The 24,719-nt window shown below is 42.0% G+C and overlaps 1 protein-coding gene across 1 annotated transcript; it reads right to left on the bottom strand.

The window, feature by feature from the left end:
• Window positions 1–999: 999 nt before the first annotated feature.
• Window positions 1,000–16,543, bottom strand: LOC117359704. Its single transcript, XM_033942919.1, has 5 exons — window positions 16,189–16,543; window positions 9,150–9,398; window positions 7,700–7,846; window positions 4,324–4,446; window positions 1,000–1,259 (listed from the first exon to the last, which is right to left on the bottom strand). Exons 1-5 carry the CDS (start codon window positions 16,541–16,543, stop codon window positions 1,000–1,002), a joined length of 1,134 nt encoding a protein of 377 aa, XP_033798810.1.
• Between the last annotated feature and the right edge of the window lie 8,176 nt (window positions 16,544–24,719).

Below are 24,719 nucleotides of genomic sequence, written 5' to 3'. Positions count from 1 at the left end.
CTCAGTAATCAGTATAGTTTGAAATGTAGGCTTTAAAAACTTTAACCTACATTTCAAGTGCCTAAGTTTTTACATAGATGCCCTAGCTGTGATTTTGTAAACAGTGCCTAAGAGTGATTGACACACGGCCAGCATCATTTTTCTAGGTGCCAATCAATTTTGGTGCTGTTTATAGAATCAGCCGCTTAGTGCACACTAATGTGAACACTAGTGGGATAAGGCTTCCATGCCCATTATACACCCCTTCAAAAATATATACAGTATATATATTTAAATCTTTATTGATTTTCCTATCTTCAATAATACAATACATAAATATATCATATATAATAAGTCAATATAAGCATATGTTAACTTTCAAATACACATAGCCAACCAATTTCTCCCCCCCCCCCTCCCACCCACCAAATGATAATTTAATAAAAAACAGAAACATTTTGTGGTAAGCCTTTTTTCACATGCTAAACATGCATTAGGGCTTAACACCCTTTAGCAAAAATGATCCTAAAAATTAATGAATAAAGTACTTCATTCAGCACTGTTTGCTCATTTTTGTTTGCTATATACTTTTGTGATTATGCAGCCAAGCATTTATCTTTATGCATAATAGCAATATTTGTCTGTTTTCTGCCTTCAGAACTGGCTAAGAGTTTTTACAATAATTCATTTGTCTTCTGGTAGAGCGAGACCTGGGATGACTTGATGACAGGGGGTTATTGCTATATCTTGAAGACAGGGAGAGCAGGGGAAGGGGGAAAAAGAAAGACAATGGTAGCCACTGTAGAGAGGGATGCTACCAAGAAGACTGTCCACTCACAGGACTTCCTTTCCCACCTCTCCTGTAAGAAACTGGTGGACATGGAACAGATAATTGAACTCACTGAGTACTACACTTTGGAGGTGTGACCGAGTACGTCTGTTATCCCATTCGTCTACCCCCAGCCTAATTTGATTATTCTAAAAGACATAGTCCATTGGATTGCTAGGGAGGGTGCCACTCTACCCACCGTGATTTACGTTTTCTACCATGTGAGAGAAGTCGGGTAGCTCATCTTCCATTTGACACCAGTCGTCATTCTCATGCATCTGGGTCTGCTCAAGAAATGAATCAGGAGGCGGAAACTCATCCTCCTCGTTCTCATGCATCAGGATCTGCTCAGGGAACGAATCAGGAGGCGGAAACTCATCCTCCTCATTCTCATGCATCAGGATCTGCTCAGGGAACGAATCGGGAGGCGGAAACTCATCCTGCTCTAAAGCTAGAATAAAACCAGCAGAAGGGAAATGGGTCCATAGGATTCAAGGATATGTTTGACATACTTCAATGAGTTTGGAGTCTGCCATACTTTAAAATGCAATACACAAGGAGCAAAAGTGAGCCTCCACCTTAGGGAGTATCATTCAGTATGTAATATGCTGTGTGATTGATTCTGAAACATTAATACACTGTGTTGTGACAAGCAAAACTATGATGCGTGTCTCTTTCTGTTCCTGAATTCTTTTCTGGAGATTTTTAAAGATGTCTGGATTCAAAGCTGTAAATTTACATTAATGATGGCAAGAAACAACACTGAAAGTAGCTCCCAAAGGTGCACAGCATTTAGGCTATCTGCTAGATCACATTCCAGTGTACAGAAGTTTTTCTGTCAAGAGGAATTTGTCCTGCTCTTCAATTGAGAAGTTTTGGATCAAATGAATTTTCTGAAAATAAAGTAGGAATATAATACATTATTGGTCATGTGAGAAGGAGCCTCTTTACCAAATAGCGACAGATTGCATCTTTGGAAAATGGCTAAAAAGAGAGACCGTATAGAGGGATTAAAAAGAACAAAAGATGCAAAAATGTATTAAGTAATTTTCATTTATGATTAGATTTCCATTTACCATGTTGATTATTCAACCAAGGTAAAATCATCCTTTAATTTTTTTACCCATAAATTAATGTACTTGAGAAAATAATGATTTGTTTCTCTTACAAACTGGATTTAAAATGAATTTAAGATCATAAAAGTTGTCCAAGCTTTTTATTTTCGAGTTAAATGACCACTTGGAGTGCTCGCTCCACAGCATTGTTACCTCATGCATGTTGACGTTCCACTGAAGATCATGATTAATTGTTGACCATCTTTTAACTAGTCTTATTGCAGGAGCATAAAGCCAAGTCATTCATTTCTCCTCAGTAACTAAAGGGTGTCACAAACTTTCTCACTTAGGCAGGTGAGAGATAGGCAGGCTCAGATCAAAGAATAGACAACATAGATAACTGTAGAGCATCAAATTTTGATGGCATCAAATACCCTAGCTTCAGCCTGCTTTAGAGCTATGTTATGCTGTATCAAAGGGAGTATCACTATGGCACTTTGATCCCTGCTACCCTACATTTGGTTAAGTCATTCGAGGTAGAGAATGACACGGTGACAAAATTTATCACCGTTCCCGTCCCCGCGGATAACCACGGGAAACCATCTTCATGTCATTCTTTAAGGAGAGAGGGAAGAATCAGAGTATAATTGGGCACAACCACTGACCCGCAAGCTTTGCTTTGAAGAATGCTGGTGTAGAAGGACAGATGAAATAGACACTAGAAAATGACATGGGTTTATTTCCCGCGGTTATCCGCGGGAACGGGAACGGTGATGAATTTTGTCACCGTGTCATTCTCTAATTCAAGGTATGCATTCCTCAACAGAGCTATTTGTTACTGGAACACTCCCAACATCTGGAACATTTCCACCAGCATCTGCCCTCACAGCCTATCAGCATCCAAATACCTTCACCTCTAGAAACTTTGTCACTACCCCATCTCTAACACTTCAAGTTGCTACAAGCAGTGATCTTCTTCCTCATGACTCTCTACTTCAGATTAAGGCATCACCGGGCACTGTTCCGACTGCTTTGGCATTTGACCGCCTTGGTAGTGCAGTTTTAAGTGCCAGCATACCTCCTCAGTCGTCAACGTATCGATCAGCTAAAGAGTCTGCACCTGGACCTCTTACAGCCTCAGTTTAGTTTGTTGCCTTCAGCGCTTGGAGGAGTGCAACAGGCTTCTCAGCCATTTAATACTTCAATCTTTACAGGTTCCACTGCCTCCCTTGAAAGAGCACTTCAGCGTGAATGTAGTGTAATTAAACACCATCAGCGGCCTTCGAGTACACAGTCTGTCCAGGCACAACTGACTGTTCCTCAGCATTCCTTACTTTGCAGGTGATCCTTCCCCTGCTCTCCAGCCCTACCTGTGTACTCCAGAATTTCATATCTGGCCCTGTAGGTATGCAGCTATTCAATATACAGATTTTTCTGTGTGACCTCATGAAAGGGAATGATGTGGGGAAAGGATGACTGTCTTGCTGAGGTGATGTTATTGGTATAAAGAATCTGGTGTTGTGCAATGTGCATTATATTACAGCTTTGTTTTATCATGTTGGCATACTGAATTCATCCGATTCAGTTCATAGACAAAAGTGCGCGACGACAAAGACGCACCGACAACCCAGCGCAGACAACTGAGCGCAAGGCGGAAGTGTGCCGAAGCAAAACAGTATTTTAAAGGGCTCTGACGGGGGTGTGGGGGGAAACCCCCCCACTTTACTTAACAGAGATTGCGCCGGCGTTGTGGGGGATTTGGGGGGTTGTAACCCCCCACATTATAGTGAAAACTTCACTTTTTCCCTAAAAAAGAGGGAAAAAGTTAAGTTTCCAATAAATGAGGGGGGTTACAATCCCCCAAACCCCCCACAATGCCGGCGTGATCTCTATTAAGTAAAGTGGGGGGGTCCCCACCAACTCCCCCTGTCGGAGCCCCTTAAAATACTGTTTTTCTTCGGCACGCTTCCGCCTTTCGCTCATTTGTCTGCTCTGGGTTGTCGGCGTGCCTTTGTCATCGCGCATTTTTGTCTATGAACCGAATCGGATGACTCTGAACATTTCCCCCCCAAAAATTGGTTTGTAATGTCTCCTTTTAAAATGTCAACACTTGCCTACAGAACCCTAGAGTTCTGACCTAATGCATGCGGGTCTTTGTAAAGAGAAACTTTTCACCTGCTTCATATCCTTTAAGACCTGCTGTACAGGAGGTGCTGAAAAGTTCTCAGTCCAACCAGGAAGAGAATGCCGTGCTTATGATTCCATCTGAAGCGAGGTCAGAACATATAATTTTGTTTCTGCAAACTGGCGGCTACAGTGCCAAAATAACGCTCAGAATTTAGGAAGTTGGTTGTTTGGGGTGAGAACTTTTCAGCACTCCCTGGTAATTTATCATCCATATCCTCAAAGCTGGAGACTAACAAGAATTGTGTTGCCCCTTATGAACGTGTTGTGCCTTACCTGGCCCTGTGGCCTTTGTTGCGCAGGAGATCAAGTTTTTATCTTCTGCTATGGTTCCATCTTGACTGGCAGAGTCCTTTGTATTGTTTTTAGAGGCTGATGCAAGCTCAATTCCATCTTCCTCTAAAGATAAACCCGTGCAAAAATAATAAATGAGTTAAAAACACACATATGTGTATGTTTTGCTAATTCTTTTAATCCTGCTTCTTTTTTTCTTTTTTTTTTTTAACTATTTATAAATCAAGCAAATAGACAAAAAGCAGGTGTAGAGTCTAGGGGGCATCATCGATGCAACAATTGTGACTACTGCGTATGGGTAAGAGGGCTGGAACACTGCCCATACGCCGAGAGGTTGGATAGGCTGGGGCTCTTCTCTCTGGATAAAAGGAGGCTCAGGGGAGATATGAGGGGCATAGAGAGGGTGGATAGGGACAGATTCTTCAGGCTGAAGGGGTCAACAGGCACGAGGGGGCATTCGGAGAAACTGAAGGGAGATAGGTTCAGAACAAATGCAAGGAAGTTTTTCTTCACCCAAAGGGTCGTGGACACTTGGAATGCGCTACCGGAGGAAGTGATTAGGCAGAGTACGGTACAGGGATTCAAACAGGGATTGGACGGATTCCTGAGGGATAGGGGGATCGTGGGATACTGAGAGAGGTGCTGGGATGTAACACAGGTATAGAAAGCAAACCAAGTAATAAGTATAGAAATCCAACCAGGTCGTGCATGTGCAAGACCGGAGGGTTAGGACTTCGATGGGAAGATAGGACTCAATGGGAAACCAAGGTGGCAAGGGGGCCCCTTCTGGTGACTCAGACAGGCCGTGACCTGTTCGGGCCGCCGCGGGAGCGGACTGCTGGGCAAGATGGACCTGTGGTCTGACCCAGCGGAGGCACTGCTTATGTTCTTATGCTTATGTTCTTATGTTCTTATGTATGCTCTCAAGGTAAATGAGAAAACTGTCCCCAATAGTGGTAAGCAGTTTTACCTTCGTGGCTTCTCTGACTGTGAGACTAGTTAGGTGGTTTAAGGAGTTGTATAGCAAGAAACAACAACAAAGGTGACCAATTGGTGCTCAGTCTCTTTTTGTTGTGATTGACTCGACATGATCGTGTTTCGGCCCAAAGAGCCTCAGGAGTCGTGGTTAAATCATGATGGATAAGATGTACAAATTCACAATATTCTTTCACCGCTCCGTGCAAAACCAGCGTGTACTGCTGACTACTGCTTGGAGAGCCAGCGTGTGCTGCTGTCTGTACCAAAATGAAAGTACAGACAGCAGCACACGCTGGTTCTCTAAGCAGTAGTCAGCAGTACACGCTGGTTTTACACAGAGTTGTGAAAGAATATTGTGAATAGCTCGTAATAGCTTCCTTATAAATTAAGAAGTTCAGTAAAACCTTGGTTTGCGAGCATAATTCGTTTCAGAAGCCTGCTTGTAATCCAAAACACTCGTATATCAAAGCAAATTTCCCCATAAGAAATACAGTGGTACCTCGGTTTACGAGTGCACCGGTTTGCGAGTGTTTTGCAAGACGAGCAAAACATTTGCAAAATCGGTGCCTCGGAAACCGGCACCCCCCTGCGATCCGGCACCCCCCTGCCTCGAACTGGCACCCCCCCACCACGATCTGTCCCCCCGACACGATTGGGCACCCCCCCGCCACGATCCGACCCCCCCGACACGATTGGGCACCCCCCCTGCCACGATCCGATCCCCCCGACACAATTGAGCACCCCCCCCGCTGCTTCTTACCCTCATCTGGGCACTCTTGAAAATCGGCCTCCTCATCTGCTGGGCCTTGAGCATCTGAGCATGTTCAAGGCCTGCGAGTTCACTTTCACGTTCAGAACGTGTCGGGGGGGGGTGCCCAATCGTGTCGGGCGGGGGTCGGATTGTGGCGGGGGGGTGCCCAATCGTGTCGGGGGGGGGGTCGGATCGAGGCAGGGGGGGTGCTGGATCGCAGGGGGGGAGGTGCCTGATCGCAGGGGGGGGCCTTCGAGGGGAGCAATGCCGGTTCTCGGGGGTGGGGGAAACGCATCAAAGCGAGTTTCCATTATTTCCTATGGGGAAACTCGCTTTGATAAACGAGCATTTTGGATTACGAGCATGCTCCTGGAAAGGATTATACTCTTAATCCAAGGTACCACTGTAATGGAAACTCAGACGATTCGTTCCACAACCCAAAAACTTTAATACAAAATACTATACGTACTTATATTGCAAGACCTCACTTGTTTAGAACAGTCACTACACTCCCGCAGTGTCAGAGAGAGAACCACCATCGGCTCAGTTGTGATAATGACACGTGTATACTGTATGTGCTCGTATTGCAAGATTTTGCTTATTTAGAACAGTCACTAGACTCTTGCAGCGCCAGAGAGAGAAGAACCATCGGCTCAGTTGTGATGTGTGTATACTGTATGTACTTATATTGCAAGACATTGCTTGTATATCAAGTCAAAATTTAATAAAATGTTTTGCTTGTCTTGCAAAACACTTGCAAACCAAGTTACTTGCAATCTAAGGTTTTACTGTATTGTCTTCACTGAAGCTATATTATAAATACCTGAACCCCAAATATTGTATGCTTTAATGAATATGCATGAGAGAGAATTGCATGTCTACTAGTCCCACTGATTGCAAATTTCTTTCATGCATATTCATTAGAGATATCCTGAAAACCTGACCTGGTAGCGGCCCTTGACAACTGAAAATGAATAATTATGAACTCTTGAGGTTTGACACTAATGAAAAGATATTAGGAAGGGATACTATGGAGAAAAGAGAGAATGAGAAGAGAAAAAGAGAATGATGGGATACAGGAGCCGGGGAGAACAATATGATTACTAAATAAGAGAGAAATAAAAAGAATGAGAATGAGAGGATGAGTAAGGGATAAAAATATTAAGGAGTGGACTAAGAAACAGAAAAGGGGGAAGAAGAAAATAGAAGGACAAAGATGTTGAAAAAGAACAAAGAAAGTTAAAACAAGAGAAGAAAGAAAAATGAAATTAAAGCCAAAAGATTAAAAAAGAGAAACCTGCATTTGAACATGATTTTGCTAATCTGGGTAAGCTAAGTGCTTTTAATCACTATATTCAATAATGAGATTTTTTTTTTTTTTTTTTTACATTAGGGTGCTGGGAGTAAGAAAGGTTTGATTTTAACCTTGATACAAAGAAAAGAGAGAAACATAAGAGCAGAACATATGTTGGAGAAAGTCTTTCAAATGCTGTGTCTTCCTCAATCAGTGCTGCTGTGTACTCATGCACAGAAAAAAAGCCCACCACGGCAGGTCTCGGTTACTCTCCTGAAAACGTGGGTGGCAAAACACAATTTCCCTTCTGGTTTGAAAAGAGTTGTCTTCCTTACCTTGATGGACCAGACTGTGCCTTTTCTTCTTCATATAACAGCAGTAGCAGCACGTTATAATTGATATAATTATAGCCAGGAGTAGTGCACCTCCTGCACTTGCTGCCATGATCAAGGTGTACATAGACCATGGATTCTCATCCATATCTAAAAATTAAGGTGATGAATATCAGTGATATGCTATGGAGATATCTGAAATGGTAATAGGCCTCTAATGTGGAACTCTACCAAGAACCATAAACAATTCTAGTACTCATTAAAGTCTGATTGTAAGGATCCTTGGCAGCTCCAGTCCTATCTCATTGTTTTCTGCCTGAAGGTCCTTTGGATGAATCTACTCTATAACATTGCCAGTTGCTTCTCTCCCCTTCTTTTTCTTTTCAGAGGCTGTAATAAAGCTTTCCTCAAAGACATCTTGTATAGTACATTTCAGATAAATCTGGTCTTCATTCCTTCTTTGTTCATACTGATTCTATTCCATTGATACAAGACCAGACATAGAAAACACCACCATTCAGTTATAGAGAAAGCTCAATCATTTTTCATTTATCAAAGACATGCACTGAGTTATTGCATATAACAGACCATCCCTATTATTTTGGACTTTTATTCATATTAGTCAAACAAGATAACTATTCAGTCTCTGCTTAGATTGCCCAGAGTATTAATTAATACCACATGTGATGGCATGTTCTCAGACCTGGCCATTCAGAACTGGCTAGAAATTACTATTCAGAATTTGGGAGTTAAATTGAAATCAGTGGCCATGACTGGCGGTCACTAGTGATACAGTATACAGATTAAAATGCATCACCATATTTTGGGGAAATTCTGAACTGCAGAACAGTATTGTGGAAATACAGAAAATATAGGGTTACCATAGGGCTACAGAAAAAGGAGGACAGACTGAGACATCCGGGTTTTACTCGAGCCATTTTCCTTTTACTGGAGCCCTATGGTAACCCTAAAAAAAAGACTGTCCCTTCTAATCTTTTTTTTTTTGTATTTTATTTTATTTTTGATTTGATAGTTTTCTCTTTTTCTTTTGATTTGGTTTGGTTTGGTTTATTCATTCTATACCATACTTCCCATAAATTAGAATTAAAATGGGTCCAGCTCAATCAGAACTGGTCTTCATTAGGTAATAGCATGATGAATCTCCATTCATTTTTTTTGTTTTTTTACAGATTTTTACAATCTTCCTAGAGACTAGCCATTATAGTTATACCCCTTTGTCAGGAGACATAGAACATGATTCCTTTGAAACCCATTCAATAAGTATCCTCATTGCGTAATGACTTGGATTCTCCCCTGGCTTCCTCTCCTCTCCTCTATTACATATTCACTCCCAGAATAGCACCCAACCCCAGAGCACTGCCACCGAGCCTGCTAATCAATTAAATTTTATCAGCTTTGAAACAGACAATAAAATAAATTAGTCACCACTCACCTGCACAATTCAACCGTATTTCCAAGCTGCTACTACAATGGATAGAATTGTTGACATGACACGTGAAACTCCCAGCCACACTTTTATTCACCATAATCTTGGATCCATTGTCATCTAAGGAAACTTCAGTCATATTTAGAAGTCTTCCATTCAGTGTCCAGTGGACACTGTCCTTTCTGCCTGTTTCACAGGATAACAGTCCTCTGCCATCTCCAAGACAGGTGATGTTAATCATTGGAGTTATATTTTCTGCAGTGATGAAACAAACATGGAAGATCAACAAGTCCTGGGAGTAAAATGCAGAATTCTTTATATCACATAAAGAGTCAGGTAGGAGCAGTCACAGCACCAGGATCTTAATACTACTGCTACTACTTATTTCTGTAGTGCTGCTAGACATATGAAACACTATACATTAAATATGTAAGAGACAATTCTTGCTTGACTTTCACATAAAAATTATGCTAAATGGATATTATTCCCAATGAAGAATAAATGAAGTGTACTGTATAGTGAATGCATAATAAGAGAGTGGTTTCTTTATTTATTTAATTTTCTATGCTGTTCTCCCAAGGGAGTTCAGAATGGTTTACACTTCTTCCTCCATATTCGCGTTTTCAGCATTCACGGTTTCGATTATTCACGGTTTTTAGCTTGATGGCGCCCCCCCCCCCCCCAATTACATCAGCTTGTGTAGAGAAATTGCTAATTCCAAGGATTTACAGAAAAAAAATCGCAGATTCCCAGAAGTTTTTTCACCGTGTTTTACCTCTCCTTCAGGAACAGGCAAGGTCTCCCACCATGTTATTCATGGTTTCACTATATTCACAATGGTTTTTAATAGAAAACAGCGAATAACATATGAAAAAGTTATTCACGGTTTTTCTGTATTTGCAATTCTGTTAATCCCCTATCACCAGGGCAGGATTAACCAATAGGCCAAGTAGGCACGTGCCTAGGGCCCGAAATGGTCAGGGGGGCCCGATGAAGGAGGGCATCAACATTGTTTTTTCCAAACGGCGATGGGCCCCACCAGCATCGATTGGCAACACGGGCCCCACCCCAATCGGCAACGCGCTCCCCTCCCCCATTGACGGAAAGTAAGACAAGCAAGCAACGCGGGTAAGAAAGGCAAGGGAACTGTAATTTTGCAAGCGGTGCTGCTTGCCGAAAGCTTCCCTCTAACCTAGCTTCCTGTTTTTGCCTGGGCGCATGGTGAGGTGGGGCAGGGCAGGGGGCCCAGTGTACTTGTGTGCCTAGGGGCCCTCAATGAATTAATCCTGCCCTGCCTATCACAGCGAATACAGAGGGAGAAGTGTACATACATTTATCCAAGTACTCAAGCATTTTTTCCTGAATGTCCTGGTGGGCTCACCATCTATCAAAAGCACCTGGTGCAAAGGTGGGGATTAAGTGACTTGCCCAGGGTCACAAGGAGTAGGGTGGGTTTGAACCCAGAACTCTACAAAAAATCCCACTTCCGGATATTTAAAGATAGAAAAGAGGATTGAAGGTCTCGGAAACTTTTCTATTTATTTATTTTCAATAAACATATCACAAGATTATATACTTGTTACAGAAACATAGAAAATATTAATTTAAACAGGAAAAAAAAAGATAAACCAAGAATTTTTTTATCTCCTGAATAGTCCACAAAAGGAGCGGAGTGAATTCAAAATAAAGGAATATCAATTGAGGAAAATAAATTTAGAAACACTGTGCATCCTCACAATTCCAGCGATATATCTCTTACCTGACCATTTTACCCTTGACTTCAAACAATCCTTCAAAGAATTCCTATGAGCGTCAGAGCAGCTCCCACCACTGCTGGCTCTAAAACCTGTGACATGCGTTCATAAAAGAGGGGGGAAAGCAGCAACCAAAGTAACTCGTTGAACACTGATTGCTCCAAAGTCTCAGATAAATTATTCAACTCCAATTTCTGATTTTCAAAACCAACAGAAGATTGCATTGGAACATCATCATCTTGAATGTTTCTCTTAGGCATTTTCAAATAAAATACTCTATTCATAGGAGGAACCATATCCGAGGAAAACTGCAAGACTTCCAAGAGGTAATTTTTAAGCATATCTTTTGGCAAAATCCAAGAATCCATAGGGAAATTAAAAGAATCAAAGATGTAATAATCTGATGAAATTGTCAATTTGCTCTATCATAAAGTTTCTCTTGATCAATTTGGACATCCATCGACTTAGATGTCTAAATGCTGGATGCAATTCTACAAATAGATGCCCACAATTTCGTGGATGCCCATCGCCCACAGAGGTTTGCCGTAACTAATAACAATCCCCCCCTCCCAATGTTCAACGCCATTTAACTGATCGACAATTGCTACTGATCACTTAATAGCATTTAACCGGCTATCTGTGAATATTCACCCCTCTCCATCTCTTTTTTTTCTTTTTTTTCAATCTCTATGTATTTTTTGCCTCCTCTTGTCCTCTTGTACCTTCCTTGATGTCCATCTTAATGTTACCTCCCTACCTCACAAAGTTTTGTGATGGTTTTTTTCTTTTAACATTTGCTTTTAAATTTTTTTATTGACTGTAAACCATCTAGATATTTTTTGATGAAATATATATCGAGAAATTAATAAACTTGGAAACTTTCATGGTTCGTACATAGCGGCTAACTAGTTATGCTGCACTGCATAGCCCATATTCAGTACTGGATGCAGCAATTAAATAGGACTACATAAATAGCAGTCTTAACTTTAACTGCTAGGAACGTAATTGGTTAGCACTGAATAGACATTTAATTGGTTAAGTTCTGGCAACCAAAAATTAAATAATAGAAAAAATACCCAATGTGGAATTACTGTATTTTTCACTCCGTAAGACGCGCATTTTCCACCTCCAAAAAGGGAGTGGAAAAGTGGGTGCATATTATGGAGCGAATACACCTCGCCCCCCCCCCCTTTGGTTCCTTTATAACTGGCGGTCTCCTATTGGACGGCTGCCTTTCATTGCAGAGCAGGAGCGCAACCTTTGTGCTTCCTGCCTGGTCCTCAGCCAATCACAAGCGGCGCGGGACCAGGCAGGAAGTGCAAAGGTTGCGCTCCTGCACTGTTTGCTGCTCTGCAATGAAAGGCAGCCGTTCAGCAGGAGACCGCACTGGTCCACGGCCAGTTTATTTTTTTATACCGTTCTCCCATGAATTTATTCAGGTACTCAAGCATTTTTCTCTGCCTGGCAGGCTCACTATCTAATGTACCTGGGGCAATGGGGGGAATTGAGTGACTTGCCCAGGGTCACAAGGAGCAGCATGGGTTTGAACCCACAACCCCAGGGTGCTGAGGCTGTAGCTTTAACCACTGCACCACACACTCTCCCCTAAGTATCAGAGTAACAGTGGGATAATCTTCCTTAGTTCTGACAGCTACATGAAAAAGTGATTACATGGAGCATCCTCAATGAGAAAAAAAATATTTAATTGGCAGAAAGTCAGGAACAGTACTGCTAAGAGAAGTGTCAGTACCAAGTGACTGTTAAGCCTCTCCATACCTAATGGTACTGATGGCCATCAGGTGCTAAGAGATACAATAGGAGACCAGATAAACATGGCAGAGAGGCACAGAGGTAGTCCTGAGTGTTTTAGGTGCCACTAGCCTGATTAAAAAGAATTTCAAAGCACAACTCCTTAGGTTGCTGGTGTATGAGTATATTACATCTTCCATACTTCAGAAGGAAGCACTCCTTCGAATAAAGCAAGCATTATGAAGGGCTTTAGCAGTAAATTTGAGACTGAGATGGTTCAGTCTTCTATGACTTAGCTAAGTTTCTCTCAAGGCAACAGCAGATGGCATTTGTCTAGATCATTGCTCAGGGTGTGAATTCTCTAAAATAAGAAAATAGCAAATATTTTGTGATGTAATCTTGCAGCTGTAGCACCTATATTAATCAAACATATGTGGAAGGGCATAATCAAAACAAATGTCTAAGTTGAATTTGGTCGTATGGTGCTAGACGCCCAAAGTTGGCATGGGAAAATGCCCATTCTTAAAAAAAATACGTCTAGAATATATATTTTTTAAAAATAGACTATTTGGACATCCCGTCTATTGTTCATCCAGACTGCAAGTACATCTATCTTTCTAAAACATTTTTGACCAAAATTTCATCCAAGTCCCAAATGCCCAGAACAAAACCATTTGGACATAGAAGGGGCCAATCTTGTAAAGGACTGACCACCCAGACATGGCAATAGAGCAGTGGGGCACCTTACAGGGCACTTCTATGAACTTCAAAAAAAGGGTGCCAGATAAATTATGGTGAGTCCCCCCCAAACCCACTATACCCACATGTCTACAACCCCAATAGCCATTATGGCTGCAAGTGGCACCTATATGGCTGTAGAGTAAGGGGGAGTTAGTAGGCGCACATGTTCCACCATAAATGTAGTGGTTAGAGTGGCTTATGGGCCTGTGTCTCCCTCTCTATGGTTCATTAGCCCACCTTCCAGGCTATTTAAAACACCTGTGTGTAACTCTACTAGGCTTTCCTCTACCAGGTGCTGATGTTCTGGAGACAGGTATGTACGTTTTTATGAGGGGGTCAGTGAACACTGGGAGTATTTGTGGGTCTTTATTTTGTCTCTACAGTGGTTATCTGGTCACTTTGGTTACTTTTTGTTGGCACTTATACATGTTTTTACATTGTTTAACTCACAACGTTTAAGTTCTGTCCAGGATGTCTAGTAAAACCTTTGATTATCCCTGCAGGACGACTAAGTCTAGATCGGCCTACATCCCGCCCTAACCACTCCTCCAGATATGCCCCTTTTAGCTTTGGGCACACAATGGGATTCAGAGACCTAAAAAGTCCTTCAGCACATCCATAAAATCGGTTTGATTATTGGCACTTGGACAATCTATCCTTTATTTCATCCAAGTGCCGACTTGGGTGGGTTTTTAAACGCGTTTAAGTCTTGATTGAGCCCTATACTGTATATACACAGTCTAAGCTTAGAATAATCTCAGGATAGAAGACTAATGTGTTTTAGTGGCTGGAGACATCTAGGAGTTGTGATGGAAGTGTTTTCAGACCTAAAAAAGGTTTTTCATTTCTTAGCATAATATAGCCCTTCCCCCCCCCCCCCTCCTTTTTAATATGCTGCGCTGGTGCGTGCTAACTGCTGTCCATAGGCTATTCCATCTTTGTTACTTTGTGACTTTTTATATCTTGGGAAAATCCTCCAACACACCTTCTAGCACCAATATCTGTCTTATCATTCCCTCTGTAATTTCCCCACCTGAGCACTGTGTATTGATGCACCGTCTTGTCCAATTTGTCTCTTGATTAGATTATAAGCTCTTTAGAGCAGGGACTATCTCTTCTATGTTTTGATGTACACTGCTGCATATGTCTAGTAGTGCTACAGAAATGATTACTAATAGTACTTAATCCAGTTATTTTTCACGTATAATTCCAGTTTAGTGCTATCAGTTCTGTAGAAGGATTCCTACATACTCAACATTTATTTGTCTGGTGACATGCATCTAGTGCTATTACTGACAAACCCTAGAGAGCCCAAGTGATGCAGAGAAAGTCATTGGTTATACAGGGCATCCTGCGATCTAGATCTTTCACTTACGCTGGCTTTTACAAAGCTGTGGTAGAAGTTTCTACCGCGGGCCTGCAAGGTAAATGTTCCGGCGCTCATAGAATTCCTATGAGTGTCCAGAGCATTTACCTCGCTGGCCCACAGTAGAAACCTCTAACACAGCTTTGTAAAAGGATCCCTTAATGATGGCTGTTTTGTAATCCTCAATAAAGAATTGGCTAAACGGTCTTCGGCCCTTGAGGGGAATATAAAGGCTAGAAACTAATCATTTAAATAATGGACATCAGTATGAGCCTTTCATAAATAAATGAGGGAATACGGGCTCAGGCAATAACTCATGGGTGACATAGGTGTAAATGAGAGTTGCCCCATACATCATTTAGTCCATTTGAATATAACCACTCTAACCAGTGTAAATATGAGATAACTGCCTTATTAACATTATCATCAAGGGGAAGGCACAAAGAAAAGTAATAAAGAAAAATATAGGAAAAATCTTAACTATCGTAGAGAAACTCCCCAAAACATCACAGTGTATAAGGTCCTTAAAGTGCAGGTGCTCTGGAAAAGTTCATGCTAACGTGCTCTAAAAAATTTCCTGCTATAAAAATTCTTGGATATTAAAAGAGTTGTTAATAAGAATTTGTAACAGTCACTTAATAAACTGAAAACGTAACTAAATCCCTAAAGAAAAATTCATATAAAAAAGAATGAAAAAGTATGTAGAAAAATTCTTAAATACTAAAAAAATAGCAATCTGTACAAAGGTTAGCAATCAGTAAAGATGTAATTCATAGATTTAAAGTTCATAGCACCACTTATAGCGTGAAAAATTCATCAAAAATGTACTTAGCTGAATCTTTTAAAGAACATATGCTGCCTTGGAGAATTAATATCGCCACTCGACAGAGCTCTGTTTCGCCATCTTCGTCAGGAGCGGAGATACACATAGAGCAAACTTTCAAAATTAAGGCAGCAGAATTGCATTTGTTCTGTCAGCACCACATCCCGGAGCGTAAGGAAATCCAAAAATCGCTACGGGAGAGATAATAATGGCGTCTCAGGAGTTTAAGAATGCCCAGGAGATCCCGCGAGAACCACGGACCTGTATTGACGTAATGATGTCAGAAAAAATGGATCACAGAAACGAAAATGTCAAAAAATGTAAAAAGTTCCGGAGAAAGCCTTTTGAAGATAACAAAGGCTGAAAAATCAGTATTTGTGAAACAAAAATGCATGAAATAAATGCAAAAAGCAAAAATGGATTCAACTGGTGAGCTGTTTTATAATCCTCACACTTTTTCTGTATGTTATTTTATGTTGTATGTAAGATCTGATTGTAATTTGCTGTTAAAATTGTTATTGTAACCCACTGTGATGCCTTTTAGGCCACTTCAGTGGTATATCAAGTGCTAATAAATAAATAAATAAATACTACACTCTTTAAATGCCTTACCAGCCAATTTCAGCAGAAAATGTGCAGTGTAAGTGCTCTGATTACTGAGGATCTCAGCAGTGTATGTCCCTTTATCTTCCTGGGACACCTTTAGTAGCAGCACTGCCCTATTCTCCAAAAATTTGCACTTCTGAATATCGTCATCGGAGCAGTTCAGCACATTGTCTTCCTTTTTCCAGGTTATTGAAGAGTTCTCCATGTTCTGCTCTTCCAGATGAAAGACAGCCCACTCATTTAGGATCCCGTATATCGTGGTGGTATTTCCCTGAGAAGTAGCGGACCAGCCTGAAACACAATTACGGTAGTGAACAAATATCTTTGTCAGAGATTCACCACTTTCACAGAAATGTTTCATGGTCAGAAGTTTAAAATTTATGATGAATGTTCTTTTATGCCAACTTTACCTGCTTCCCCCCCCCTCCTTTTACAAAGCTGTGCTGCAAAAGCCCCGACGCCCTTTAAATCTTTATGGGCTTCGGAGCAGTCACTGCAGTAGCAGCCACTAGTATGGCTTTGTAAAAAGGGGTGGGTGGGGGCAGTATGATGACATAAAATATGATGTGCCATCTGGGTCAGACCAAAGATCCATCAGATTCAGCATTCTGACAGTGATCAATCCAGGTCACTAGGATGTACCTAATTGATATCAAAGTATAGATCTAGCTTTATAGCTCCTTCTAAGGGATGGGTGGTAGTTTCCCAAAATTTACTTAGCAAATAATTGTTTATTAACTTTTATACTAGAGGAATTTATCCAAATCCCTTTTGAACCCAGTTATGCCAAATATCTATTTGACTTCTGGCAGCACATGTCACAGCTTGAGTGTTCATTGAATGAAAATATTTATTTCTCAGTTTTTCAACCTGTTATCTATTTGACCTCCTCTGGCACAGCTTGATTGTTCATTGAATGAGAGAAATTTTCAACCTGTTATTCAATGAATTGCCACTGCTAAAAGCGAAGCACCAGAAGAATCTGAAGATGCAATAATGACATCTTAATCATAGAACCCTCAGATTCTTCTGGTGCTTTGCTTTTGGCAGTTCATTGTCCATCCCTACTTTTTTCTGTTCTGTCTTTTACGTAAAGATTACTTGTCAGCTTTTTTTTCAGCTGACAGTTTGAAGGCATTCATGACCATTCACTATTTATCTCTTCCACCCCATTCATGATTGTATGAACCTCTATTATATCCCTTTTTTCATCTCTTCTTTAAGCTGAAGAGCCCTGGTCTGTTCAGTCTTTTTTTATCATATGGGAGAAATTCCATTCCCCCTTTTATCACTTTTGTTGTCCTTTTCTGTGCCTTTTCCAATTCCATTATATCTGTTTTGAGATACTGTAGAGCAGGGATCTCAAAGTCCCTCCTTGAGAGCAGCAAACCAGTCGGATTTTAGGATTTCCCCAATGAATATGCATTGAAAGCAGTGATCTCATGCATATTCATTGGGGAAATCCTGAAAACCCGACTGGATTGCGGCCCTCAAGGAGGGACTTTGAGATCCCTGCTGTAGAGTGACCAGAACTGCACAAAAGTACAATATTCAAGTTGTGGTTGCCCATGAATCTGTATAAAGGCATTATAATAATCCCTGTTTTATTTTCCAGTTCTTTCCAAATGTGTTTCAAATTTCTAATTGATTTTGCCCTCATGGCTGCTATTGTAGGATGTGATTTGCACATGAGATAGATTGTGAGCCCACCGGGACGGACAGGGGAAAATGCTTGAGGACTTGAATAAATCCATGTAAACCGTTCAGAGCTCCCCTAGGACAATGGTATAGAAAATTGAACAGATAACCTCCCCCTCCCTCACCTTATGAAGCTGCATTAGACTTCTTTATCGCTGGCGGTATAAGCTTTGACACTCATAGGAATTCTATGAGCATCGGAGTTAATACTGCCGTGGTTGGCCATAAAGCCTAATGAGGTTTCGTAAAAGGGGGAGGGGTTAAATGAATTAAATAAATGTCTTGTGGTTTGACATATACTAGGGTGTTTCTGATCACTTATAAAGTGAGCCTGAAGAATTCCAGAACTGTTTTCCGCTCCAGAGATCATCACAAATTCACCTTTATGAAACAATAGTCCCTTCATTCTGTAACAGGGAGCTTAAATTTGGTAGTTAGTGCAGGATGCCTGAGCAGGTACCACAGTAAACTATTATAAGGTGCGGTAAGTGCACGGAATTGCTTACTGCAATTTAGTAAAAGGGCCCCTAAAACTGCAGTACATACTTATAGCAAAGGGGCATAGTCAAAGCATGTTTTTGGGCAGGTCTAGGAAAGGGCCACAATATAGATGTCCAACTCTGTTACTCTTCTAATACAAAGCAATATGTAGAAATAAAAACATAAAGAGAATTTTTTTTTGGGACTAACTTAATGTAATCTGTGATTAGCTCTCAAAGGTAACTCGTCTTCCCCAGATCAGAAAGGGGTTACCTTTGAAAGCTAATCATAAACTACATTAAGTTAGTCCAATAAAGGTATTTTTTTCTTTGTTTTTCTTTTATTTCTACATAATACCTTAAAGTGGAATAACACTGCCACCATACCATTTCTTCTAATATAGAATAATGAAGACTTTAAAAGTTGGCACTTGGACATCCTAATAGCAGTGATGTCCAAGTGCCAATAATCAAAACCAAATTTCTAGACGTGCAGCAGCTCTTCTAAGCTACTGTGTGTCCAGAGAGCAAAGAGGCGGGAGGAGTGTTATGGGCGGGAATCGGGCGCGCTTCAACCTGGACGTACCCCAGCCATAATCAAAACTTTCCTAGAGGGAACTTAGACGCTGGCAGTTAGACCTGTTTGGGCATCTTTGTGGAACTTAGACACAACTCAAACTGACAAGAAGACCACTGGATGATTTAAGGCATGACCCTCCAGTGGTCATGACCACCTCCCACCATCCAAAGAGCAATCCCCCCCAAAAAAACCAAAACAAAACTGTAGGGTTCCCATCAGCTGATTGCGGCAGAAGGATTCCCATCAGCTAAGCCAATTTCAGGGATTCCTGGTGGCTCAGCTGATGGGAATTTCCCCTGCCAGGATCAGCTGAGCCGCAGAGCCCTTCACCCCTCTCCCCGACATCCTACCAACATCCTGGAGTTCCCCTGACATGGTCTGATATCTTCCCCCCCACACACACACATCCTCCCCAACATTCCTGGACCACCCTCCTACATTCCAGGACCCCCCCCCCCCCGTACCTTTGTAAGATCAAATGGCAGGAGGGAAGCTCACTCCCTCTTGACTACAGGGCCCGCATGCAGCAAATGATGAGGCTTCCCCTCCCAGTGCATCTTGGGATGCAGTGGGAGGGGCCAAAGGCCCTGATTGGCTCAAAATTGCCAAAAAATGGCATAAACTGGCTTTTGGACATTTTAATCACCAAAATGTCCAAGTGCCAATGTTTTAGACATAAACCCTCCAGGACATTTAAATGTTAAGGGGCATGTAAGAGGATAATCAAACATTTTTAAGATGTCTAAGGCGCCATTTAGATGTTCTAATCAGTCTATACAAATTTCTGCAAAGTCTGTCTTTGCTGATTGGTGTACAGTTCTTGAATGCCTGAGTAAATATGTTCAACTGTGTAGTCAGGACAACTCTTGTTATATTAGGTACCAATTGTGCTTACCACACTTGCCTTACAGGTGGATGTGGGGACCCATCCAATTGTGGCAGTGGCAAAAATTCAGCAAACAGGCCTGTGACATCATAGCAATAGGAAAACTGCCAAGAGCTACTATTGACTGTTTTGAAAGATTCAGAGGGTTTTGGTTTGTTTTGGTTTTTTCAGCCTGAGAAACAGTGTAGAGAGAGAAAGAAAGCAGTTGGCGTGAGAAGGGGAAGGGAGTAGGGAGAAACAGCTTGTTAATAGTATGGTGAAAACTGGCAGAGAATTTCTCTAAGTAACTGGCTACCTCTCACTCTATATATAGTTCTGGGGATCAGTGTCCCAGAACCCTGAATATATTGGTAAAGAGGGAGTTTCTATATGTCCTATTTACCCTCTTTTTATCTGATAGTGTTCTTCTGGCCTGCCTCCTGTGCACATAACCAGCCACTGGGTACCTTAGGAGGCCAGGGGTTACAGCCACATTAGGAGATGAGCATGTGAAAGATCCTCTTATGTTGACTGTTTTTCCCATATGAGTGACCATGGGGTCCTGTGAGATGTGTTGACATAGTTTACAGCTTGTTATATTGCAGGGAAGTGTGTCATTCTCTTCTTTTTGGGTTTGTATAGATAGTTTGCTTTTCACCAGTTTCTGTTTATCTATGCAAATACAAGGGGCTGCTGAAAAGTTCTCAGACCAACCAAGAAGAGAATGACATGGATATGGTTCAATCAATGATCTGAAACAAAGTCAAAACATAGAATTTCGTTTCTGCAAATTTGCACTTACCGAAATAAGAAAACATTCTTTTCAGCTACAGTGGCAAAATAACACATGGAGGGGCATAATCAAAAAAAGCGTCTAAGTCCCCTTTTGGCCTAAGTCCCTAAACGTTCAACCCAGAAGCAGGGAAAGTGTCCATAACCAAAACAAACGTCCATGTTTTGATTATGGCCTTCCTCTGCCTAAACGCCCAATCTCCACTACGTCTAAAAGTACCCCCACAGCACGCTGAAATCGTGGATTGAAGACAAAGTTTTATTTTATTTTTCTTTCCATCTTATGATTTATCTTTAATCTTATCTATTGTTTTGCCTTTTGTCTTTGTTTTGTTCTATTTCTATCATTTAAATTTCTCCAGAATTCTACTGTTCAACGGCTCCCCCTTCTGCTTCTATTCCTTTCTCTCCTCTCTTCTACCTTCCAAAGTATTTAGATCAATGCTGTCTTGTTAAAATGTTTATTTTATTTTTATTTTTCCTCTAACTCTACTTTTCACTTCTCTATTACCCTCCAGGTACTTTAGTTAGATTGTGAGCCTTCGGGACAGTAAGGGAATTTTTCAAGTACCTTTCTTATTTCTAATCTTAATGTATATTTTCTGTAAACCGCTTAGAACCTAACGGATGTAGCGGTATATAAGAAATAAATTACATTACATTACATTACATCTACACTTTTTAGCCATAATGAAAGAAAAAAACGCCTAAGCCCCAAACGTCCAACAGAAGAGCTTTTAGGCGAAGGAGAAGCCAGTCCTTCGCCTAAAAGCTGGATTCTGTAACTGGTGTCTGTCAAAAACAACACCGGTTACAGAATCCCCCCACCCCCCACAACCATCCAGGCAGGAGGGTGCCCAAGCCCTCCTGCCATGTCAAACCAACAACCCCCCCCCTCCCCGACAACATCGGGGCAAGAAGGAGCCCAAGCCTTTTTGCCCTGGCCAACCGCGATCCCCCCGACTCGATCGGGGCAAGAGGGAGCCCAAGCCCTCTTGCCCCAGCCAACCGTGACCCCCCCGACTCTATCGGGCCAGGAGGGAGCCCAAGCCCTCCTGGCCCAGGCGACTCTCTACCCCCACCCCCTACTAAATTACGGGCAGGAGGGATCCCAGGCCCTCCTGCCCTCGATGAACCCCCATCCCCCCAATGTCCGCCCCCCCAGAACCCCCGACCGCCCCCCCAGCTGACCCCCCCGGCCGACCCCCATGACCACCCCCACCCCCCTTCCCCGTACCTTTTTTTGTTGGCCGGACAGACGGGTGCCAAACCTGCCTGTCCGGCAGGCAGCCACCGGCAGAATGAGGCCGGATTGGCCCAGCCGTATCAAATCCCCGCCTCTTGGTGGGGACTAAGGCGCCTGGGCCAATCAGAATAGCCTTAGGCCCCTCCTGTGGGCGGGGCCTTAGGCACATGGCCCACAGGAGGGGCCTAAGGCTATTCTGATTGGCTCAGGTGCCTTAGGCCCCCACCAGTAGGTGGGGCTTTGGTACGGCTGGGCCAATCCGGCCTCATTCTGCCGGTGGCTGCCTGCCGGACAGGCGGGTTTGGCACCCGTCTGTCCGGCCAACAAAAAAAAGGTACGAGGAAGGGGGGTCGCGGCAGTTTGGGTAGAAGAGTGATGGCATCGCGGTAGGGGAGATGAGGCATCTCTCCTGCTGCGATGGTTAGGTTGCCGAGCCGCTGAACTGATGGCGCCAGCGGCCATCATCTCAGCGGCCCCTTTTTTGGCACTTAGATCTGGTTTTATTTCGTCTAAGTGCCGACTAGGCAACCTTTAACTGTTTTGGTTATAGGTGTTGTACACCTAGGTGTAGGTCGGCCCACCTCCCGCCCACTGCCCGCCCTTTCCCCTCCTCTAAACACACCTCTTTTCTCTCTGTGCGTTAGAGGCAGGGGAAAGGCCTAAGTTGGTTTTAGATACGTCTAAAAACCAGCTTTTGTTATGGGTACTTGGACGATCAGGCATTTTGATCGTCCAAGTAGCCACTTAGGACACTTTTTAGACTTTTTTTTTTTTTTTATTATTACCCCCTTAGAATTTAGGAAGTTGGTTGGTTGGGCTGAGAACTTTTCAGCACCCAGTGATATGAAACCACTGCATATCACAATATCAAGTTCTAACCACAGTTTGTGTAGTACTCCTTGTTTTATTTTTGTCCTTGGTTATACTCAAAGAGTGCAAAATAAATTAAAGTAAGTTACTCTTTATGGCATGGATTGACATGTGAAAGAAAAGGCAAGATATCTGTCTAGGGGTCCATTTTATAAAGCTGAGGTAGTGAGACCCTGCGCGGCAAATGCAACAAAGCCCATAGGAATTGAATGGGCTTCATCTCATTTGCTGCGCAGGAATCTCTCACATGGCTGTATAAAAGGGGCCCTAAATTCCCTACTTGTAATGCACAGATTAAATAAGGAACACTAATCCCTTCTGCAAAATTCTTGAACTTTATTGGCCTGAACTATTCACCTTTAAGTTACTTTCATCTTTCTTCTTTCTGTATGAATCTTTTCTAAGTAGTTTGGAGATTTGGGCTTTTCTATTTAATAAAAAAAATAAACCAACAGAGGGGAATTAATAAGGTGAACTATTCACTGATTAATCTATATATATAAAATCGGAGGTATGTATGTGTGTATGTATGTATGTGTGTGTGTATGTGCCACGATCACGCAAAAACGGCTTGACCGATTTGAACGAAACTTGGTATGCAGATCCCTCACTACCTGGGATAATATGTTCTGGGGGTCTCGCGGCCCACCTGCACACGTGGGCGGAGCTACAAACATAAAATCAGATTTCACCCATTCATGTCAATGGAAAAAATGTAAAAAGCTGCCATTCTCACAGTAATTCAAAAACGGCTTGACCGATTTGACCGAAACTTGGTATGCTGATCCCTCACTACCTTGGCTGATATGTTCTGGGGGTCTCGCGGCCCACCTGCACACGTGGGCGGAGCTACAAACAGAAAATCAGATTTCACCCATTCATGTCAATGGAAATAATGTAAAAAGCTGCCATTCTCACTGTAATTCAAAAACGGCTTGACCGATTTGAACGAAACTTTGTATGCAGATCCCTCACTACCTGGGGTGATATGTTCTGGGGGTCTCTTGGCCCACAACTCTATGTTGCTTGCTCAAGGGTGGGTTCACCCAACAATTTATATGTTCTTGCTCCTGGAGGTGAAACTAAAAATGTTGTTTATAATCACGTTTTGCGTTAGTTGTATTGTATTCATTTTGTCAAATATTTCGCATTATGATTTGAAAATTGTACTTTTTATTAAGCTGTAAAAAAATAATTTCATTCACCACTATAAAGTATCTTTATTTGAATCCATTTACAGTGTTATTGCTATAATTAAATACCCGTTCAACGCCGGAGCATCAGCTAGTAAATTGAAAAATGTTATAAGTTGTTGTTTTATCTATATATTAATAAAAATCACCATATTTTAGGATGTGATATAATTATTAGTGTTACTGTAGCAGTTAAGTATTTTATTCATGTTTCATGTTGTACCTTAAATCTTTTAACATAAGAACATAAGAACATAAGAAGCGCCATCTCCGGATCAGACCTTCGGTCCATCAAGTCCGGCGATCCGCACACGCGGAGGCCCTGCTAGGTATACACCTTGGCTTATTTTATAGCCAACCATATCTTTATATGCCTCTCTCAAGGAGATATGCATCTAGTTTGCTTTTGAAGCCTAGGACTGTCGATTCCGCAATAATCTCCCCTGGGAGAGTATCCCAGATGTCAACCACTCTCTGTGTGAAGCAGAACTTCCTGATATTAGTCCTGAACTTGCCCCCCCTTAGCTTCATTTCATGTCCTCTTGTCCGTGTCAAATTGGACAATGTAAATAGTTTTTTCTGCTCTATTTTGTCGATTCCTTTCAGTATTTTGAAGGTTTCGATCATATCCCCACGCAGTCTCCTTTTCTCAAGGGAGAACAATCCCAGTGTTTTAAGTCGATCCTCATATTCCAGTTTCTCCATACCCTTCACTAGTTTAGTTGCTCGTCTCTGCACCCTCTCCAGCAGTTTTATATCCTTCTTTAAGTAGGGAGACCAATGTTGGACGCAGTATTCCAAGTGGGGTCTGACC

This window comes from Geotrypetes seraphini, chromosome 4 (assembly GCF_902459505.1).
Source record: "Geotrypetes seraphini chromosome 4, aGeoSer1.1, whole genome shotgun sequence".
Lineage (NCBI taxonomy): Eukaryota > Metazoa > Chordata > Amphibia > Gymnophiona > Dermophiidae > Geotrypetes > Geotrypetes seraphini.
Note: the sequence above shows the minus strand (reverse complement) of the source record. Positions and strands in the feature narration are given on the sequence as shown.

Bases quoted from the DNA above. Each gene is read 5' to 3' on its own strand.
- LOC117359704 (XM_033942919.1), bottom strand. From the start codon at position 16,543: ATGAAACATTTCTGTGAAAGTGGTGAATCTCTGACAAAGATATTTGTT. The intron at 7,847-9,149 runs GTGAGTGGTGAC...CTTAATTTTTAG, and splicing joins AATACGGTTGAATTGTGCAG to ATATGGATGAGAATCCATGG. The intron at 4,447-7,699 runs GTAAGGAAGACA...GTTTATCTTTAG, and splicing joins GCACAGTCTGGTCCATCAAG to AGGAAGATGGAATTGAGCTT.